At 48.8% G+C, this 7,030-nt stretch overlaps 1 protein-coding gene across 1 annotated transcript in view; it reads left to right on the top strand.

Moving 5' to 3' along the window:
• The window catches only part of SCG3 (secretogranin III), a 54,802-nt gene that overhangs the window by 38,373 nt on the left and 9,399 nt on the right, over positions 1-7,030 (top strand). Inside the window, exon 9 of the mRNA XM_015425481.1 lies at positions 6,942-7,016. Coding sequence (XP_015280967.1) covers positions 6,942-7,016 — 75 coding nt within the window. The remainder of the gene's footprint in view (positions 1-6,941; positions 7,017-7,030) is intronic.

Here is a 7,030-nt window from a genome sequence, read left to right as displayed (position 1 = left end):
TCATTCCTGCCTGGCAAGAGCTTGGGTACGGCAGAAGCAATTAGTACAGGAATCCATTGTTCAAATGAGACCCCATTTATCACAGGGTTCTTTCGTACCTGTAGAACTTCCCTTTCATAGTCCTCATCGCCACCACCCTCTTTAAATTTCTTTTTGATTCTATCTTACCATCCCTGCTGTTACTCACCTTTGGCTGGCTCCTCTATTTTTACCTACCAGTCACTTTATACTGGAGGAACGGTGCATTGATGTCAGTTGCACAGTGTGTTGTTATTTGAAAGACAAAGATCCAAAGAGACCTCTGCATTCACAGCCTCCAGCTGAAAGACGGTAGCTGTGCCAAAGTGAGAAAAATCTTATTTGGAGTCAGGGGAAGTGGCAGGGACTATAACCTGGGTAGCCTGCTCTGAGAGCCCTGATAAAGGGATTTATGTTTTATTGCAGCCCTACAAATACATTCACCAAAGCTATCGCCAGTCAACTTTCCCCAGCTATCTGCTGCTCTCATTTGTGGGCTTATTTCCCCACACATTGCCTCTGTTTGTCAGATCAGTGACCCACATTGTATTGATGTTAATAAGGGAGCAGCCGGGACTTTGTTTTTCTTGGGCGGTTGTGTGCGTGAGCAGAGACTAGAGGTTGCAGTCCTAAGAACACTATACTTTGAGTAAGCCCCACTGAATAAAATGGAACTGACTTCTGAGCAGGTTTCCTTAAGGATTGCTCTCTAAGACAGGTTACATTTTCCATGGACAGTATCAGAAATTGGACTGCAAGAAGATCAAATCAGTCCATCCTAAAAGAAATCAACCCTGACTGTTCCCTGGAAGGCCAGATAATGAAACTGAAGCTCAAATACTTTGGCCACCAAATGAGAAGGGAGCACTCACTGGAGAAGACCCTGATGCTGGGAAAGACTGAAGGTCAAAGAAGACGGGGACAGCAAAGGATGAGATGGTTAGACAGTGTCATAGATGCAACGAACATGAAGTTGAGCCAACTTCAGAGGACGGTGGAAGACCAGAAGGCCTGGCGGGATCTGGTCCATGGGGTCGCGAAGAGTCGGACTCGACTGTGCGACTGAACAACAACAACAGGCAGGAAACCGAACTGGTGGTGGAGAGTGCCATCAAGTCACAGCGGACTTATGGTAACCCCACAGGGCAGGGATCCCCAGCCTTTTTGAGCCGGTGGGCACCTTTGGAATTCTGACACAGGCTGGTGGGCGCTGCCACAAAACAGCTGCCACAGGAGGTGCAGACACACACAGAGGGAGCCCAAGTACAGGAGAGGAGAGGGATAATTTTAAAAAATACCCTTGAGAAAGAGAAATGAAAGGCAATAAAACCAACACGGCCATGGCAGCTGCTGCTGAAAAAATGCTATTGTGATCTGATCTCCATTGGCTAGTCAGAAGCCTTGCTGGGCAATTGCCCACCCAGCCCACCCGACCACTTTCTAAAACAGTGGATGCGCTCCAGGAAAGGCGTTGGCAGACACCATGGCATCCCTGGGGCCCACGTCGGGGGGCCCTGCCACAGGGATTTCAAGACAAGAGACGGTCAGAGGCGATTCCCCATTTGCTGTAGTGGTTAAGAGCAGCGGACTCTAATCTGGAGAACAGGGTTTGATTCTCCACTCCTCCGCATGAAGCCAGTTGGGTGACCTTGGGCCAGCCATGATTCTCTCAGAGCTGTTCTCTCAAGAGCAGTTTTCTCAGAGCTCTCTCAGCCCCACCTGCCTCACAGGGTGTCTGCTGTGGGGAGAGGAAGGGAAGGAGATTATAAGCCTCTCTGAGACGCTGAGTGAAGGACAGGGTATAAATCCAGTATCTCCTCCTTTTCCACCTCTTCCTTTTCCTCCTCCTCCTATTGCCTGCCTCCGCATAACCACCCTGGGCTTCCTTGGAGGTCTCCCGTACAAATACTAACCAGGGCCGACCCTGCTTAACTTCCAACATCTGATGAGATCAGGCTACCCGGGGCCATCCAGGTCAGGGCGATAGTGGACTAGAAGACTCTTCATCTGATCCAGCATGTGCCTGATGTTCCCAGTTGCAGGTGTGTTTGGTTGTCTGTTTTAATGCTACAACCAAAGATTTTAAAGGGTTGAGTAATCAAATTAGGCACACGCCTGTATAAACCTGCCTTAAATGTTATCTGTTATTACCATCATCACAGTGACTTCACTACTTAAACATTTTTGTTCCAGAATGGAAAAGAATTTCCATCGCAGACACCGTTGTGGGGAGGGGAAGAGGTCTTCCCCCAACAGAATTATTTAATGCCACATATATTTAGATTCGTTTTTGGTTCCAAGTCATGCTGACAAGTGAACAAGTGTGGGCTGAAAGAGTGCCTTTCAGGCATATGTTGATTATGCAAAGAAAAACTTGCCTTTTCGGGATATGTTATGGAAACTCTGGAAGTCTATACAGTGGGTGGATAACTTGATGTGACGCGAAAAGCCCTTAGCCCTTTCAATGATTGTGCATTATTCCTGCCCAATGCATTCGGCCTCAGGAATTCCATAAGAGACATCCATAGGAGAAAAACAAAGCCTTGCCACCCACTTGGGTCAGCTGTTTTGCAGAACGCATTCACATAACCTCTTCAGCATGGCATTAGCAGCAGGAAACTCCTACACATTTAAGCCTGTGGCTGATAATATATCTGTTGGACAAGAGTCAGGTTTTGACATGCAAATTCAGCGGTAGGCTGGCCTTCTGAGCTGCTAGGTCACCGTCTGGTGGTCGAGACCTGCATCACCCAAAAAGCAAAGGGGACGCACCAAATTCACAGGGGAAAACCTGGAGGTACATGCATACTTTGAGGCCCACACCCACAGATGATGTAGTTTGAACTACTTGATGCACTCCAACTGAAGCATCTGTTTGATGCACATTTGGTGATTTCCATTTTTGAGGGTTGCCCTCTCCAGGACTTATCAAGCAGATCTGCTTTGTCGAGTGCCACCATATATCACACACCCACAACTGAGCCTATTTCCCTATGGTGGTAAGAATTTTGCGCTTGTTTGAGGTTTGGCTGGGAAAGTAGGAAATGTTCTGCAACTGCACACACTTCCACAGATGCCAGATGTACCAGATAGATAGACGGATGGATGGATGGATGGAAGGCAGGCAGGCAGGCAGAGGTTGGATCAGGAGGGCCATTAGCCAGTCTGGGTCTTAAGTTCAAAGGGGGTCTCAAATTTAGAGACCTGTGAATTCTTTGGCTTTTGAAAAATTTTGCATCTTTTTTTTTTGCTCACTAAGTGTTCTGTTTTTAAAATTACAGGGGGGGGGGGGTTGCCATCAAGGTGCAGCCTACTTATGGCAGCCCTGTAGTTTTCAAGGCAAGAGACGTTAAGGGGTGGTTTTCCATTCCTGGTCTCCACGTAGCCTGGCTTCCTGGGTGGTCTTCCCATCCAAATACTGACCAGGGCCAGTCCTGCTTAGCAGCTGAAATCTGGTGAGACTGGGCTAGCCCTAGCCTGGGCCGCCAAGGTGAGGGCAGTTACAGCCAGGAGCCTCAAAAGCTGAAAGTGGCCCAGGCCTCTCTAAGGAACCACCGCTTGACCTACAGGACCTCTGACACCATGCGGCATAACTCGTGAGCACGCTCTGCAGCTACTTAAATACATAGAACTGCCTCCCCTCCCTAGCTAGGCTGTTTTGTTGGAAGTTATTAGCAGTTCCGCTCTGGAGGGTTGTTGTTTTTTTGCCGTAATTGGCACTATCGGAAATAGGGGGCCAGATGGGTGAAAGGTTGTCGCCTGGATGAGTTTTTAGCCTGTTAAAAAAAAGTTACCAAGGCAACTGGCCCAGCAATGACATGGGAGCGTATTAGTGCCCCATCTAGGACACCCTGTTGCTTAGCTACTGGCCGTGAGTATGACATTTCTGCAGATGACTCACCCCATTAGTGTAATTCAAAGCAAATATTTTGCACTCTGATTTCGGATCACAGCTGGTGGGCCCATAAGTGTAGTCTTGACTTGAAATAGAGCCAGTTGGTAGCGACTTTCCTTCTCTCTCTTGACCTTTTCCAAAACAGGCTGCGTCAAAATGTGGCCTTGAACAAATCGTTCTGCGTATTTGAAAGCACTGTGGGGGATTAAAAGGGGAAAGCACAGCTGTGTGGCAATGCTGTATGGGCTTCCCAAGATCCAGCGTTTTGTGAGCCTTTGGAACTCTTTAGAACCCTGAGGTTCCCAGCTTTCTGTTGACAATGACGTTTCTAGTCATTCTGAGTGTAGAGATGACAGCAGTATAGTCAGTTGGAACTGGGGGGGGGGGAAATCAAGGAGAGGGCCAAATTCCTTACGTCTTTCAGTTTCGTCCTTCCTAACTGTGTATATCATAAACTGCTTCAGGTTTTTCTCATCTAAGAGGAGCGATTTTAAAATGTCTGGGCAACATTCGAATGGCTGGTCCTTATCCTTAAAGCCCTAAATTGCTTGGGACCAGGGCAAGGTGGGTGGGAGTGGGGGTCTCCTCTCATGAATCCGCCTGTTCATTAAGAGCTCATCAAGAGCCCTCCTTCAGAGGCAAGGTGGGCGGCTATGAGAGACTGGGCCTTTTTCTTTCAAGAGCGTAAGAATAGCCATGGTCCATCTAGTCCAGCTTCTTGCTTCCCAAAGTGGCCGGTTGGATGCCACAGGGAGTCCCACCGGCAGGGCCCGCTGGTACCAGTCCTCCCGTCAGATAATTCTGTAGCACCTGAAGACAAGACATATTCTGCCTCTGACCCCGGAGGATCCATTCATCTATTGGGGAGGGGCCACGGCTCAGTCGTAGAGCGTCTGCTCGGCACTCAGAAGGCCCCAGGTGCAATCCTAGGGTTGCCAACCTCCAGGTGGTGTCTGGATATCTCCTGGGATTACAACCAATGTTCCCTCTAAGTTGAGTTAGTGTGAGCTAGCTCACAGCTTTTTAGCTTCCGGCTCACACATTTTTGTCTTAGCTCAGGAAGGAGGGCTCCAGAGCAAATGAATGCATGCAGTACTCAAATCGTTCGCGCAAAACTTTTACGCCAGTAGCTCACAAAGTAGAATTTTTGCTCACAAGACTCCACAGCTTAGAGGGAACATTGATTACAGCTGATCTTCAGGCGACAGAGATCAGTTCCCCTGGAGAAAATGGCTGCTTTGGAAGGTGGACTCTATGGCATGATACCCTATTGAAGCCCCTCCCCTCTCCAAACCCTGCCCTCCTCAGGCCCCACTTCCAGAATCTCCAGCTATTTCCCCACCCAGAGCTGGCAGCCCCAGGGGTCATTGGGGGGGGGGACGTGGGGGGACGCCATCCCCCCGGGTGAAGTGCGGGAGGGCGGGGCCTGGAGCTCCCTGCTGGTGCCCGCTGGAGGTCGCCACCGGCTGTGGGGAGGACACACTTCTGGTGATGTCAGGGGGTGTGGCATATGCTAATGAGTTATGCTAATGAGTCCCCCTAGCTCTTTTTCTACGAAATGACCCCTGGGCAGCCCTATTCATTCACCGTCATCTCCAGTCAAAAGGACAAGGTCGTCGGTGATGTGAAAGACCTCTCCCTAAGACCCTGGAGAGAGCTGCTGCCAGTCTGATTAGACAATACTGACCTTGATCAACCAAGAGTCTGATCCAGGGTAAGGCAGCTTCATGTGATTGTAGCTAAGAGCCAACAATGGACCTATCCTCTATAAATCTATCCAGCTTCCTTTTAAATCCATCGAAGCCAGTGGTCTTCACCACATTTTGTGGCAAGGAGTTCCACAACCTGTTTCGTGAATCAATACTTCATTTTGTCTGTCTTGAATCTAGTGCCATTTAGTATTGTAGGGAGAAAAGTTTCTCTCTCCACCATGCATAATTTTGTAGATCTCTGTCATGTCTGACTTAAATAATTTTCCAGAGGCGTTAGAACAGGGGACAGTTCTATTGGCAGCTGTTAGCCATGATGCCAAATGAAACCTCTGCATTTAGAGGCAGTGCACCACTGAATACCAGTTCCTAGGTCCAGACCTGTTTGTGGGCTGCCCAGAAGCATTGAAATGGGATGTACAACTAGGTCAAGCCTTGATTTGATTCCCCAGAGCTGCTCATTTATTTTTTGAGGTTGAATTGGAGCAGAAGATGAAATGGGTCTAATTGCTGATAAGGATGCCAGCCTCCAGGCGGGATCTGGGGATCCCCTAGAATTACAACTGATCTCCAGACTGCAGAGATCTGGGAGAACATGGATGCTTTGGAGAATGGACTATATGGCATTGTACCCCACTGAATTCCCTCCCCAAGCTTCATCCCAAAATCTCTAGGGGTTTCCTAACCTAGAACTGGCAACCCTACCCCGCCAGTGGCCAAGGGGGACATGGCAACCCCATTGTGGAACAACACTGGGCTGCTTTGGTTGCCTTGTCTACACATGGGCCTCATGGCATTTGATAGTCATCACCAACATTTTGTCATAGAGTGTCTTAAACATCTGGCTATCTCTGCTTCGGGAGCTGCGGTGGCTCAAGTGGTTAAGACGCTGAACTGCAGGCTGTGGAAGGTCGGTAGTTCAGCAATTCGAGACCCGAGTGTGCCGCATGACGGAGTGAGCTCCCGTCTCTAGTTCCAGCTCCTGCCAACCTAGCAGTTCGAAAGCAAGAAATTGCAAGTAGATAAATAGGTACCACTTCAGTGGGAAGGTAACAGTGTTCCGTGCGCCTTGGTGTTTAGTCATGCCGGCCACGTGACCACGGAAATGTCTTCGGACAGCGCTGGCTCTTCGGCTTTGAAACGGAGATGAACACCGCAACCCTAAAGTCAGATTCGACTGGCTTTCGAGCAAGGGAACTTTTACCTTTACCTATCTCTGCTTCATGGATACAGGGAAACAAATTTCAAGACTTTTGCAAATGTATCCGATCTAGTCCCATGCAGCTGAAGAATGGTCATTTTCTCTTTCTGTTTTCCAGAAAACCTGGATGCAATGATAGCTCTGCAGACAAGGAAGAAACTTGAGAAGCCCAGTACTAAAAGCAAGCTGGCAGGTATTTGTTCTGTT

The sequence above is a fragment of the Gekko japonicus genome, unplaced genomic scaffold (assembly GCF_001447785.1).
Source record: "Gekko japonicus isolate JY-2015 unplaced genomic scaffold, Gekko_japonicus_V1.1 scaffold462, whole genome shotgun sequence".
Taxonomy (NCBI): domain Eukaryota; kingdom Metazoa; phylum Chordata; class Lepidosauria; order Squamata; family Gekkonidae; genus Gekko; species Gekko japonicus.
This window is presented reverse-complemented; position numbering and strand designations above follow the sequence as displayed.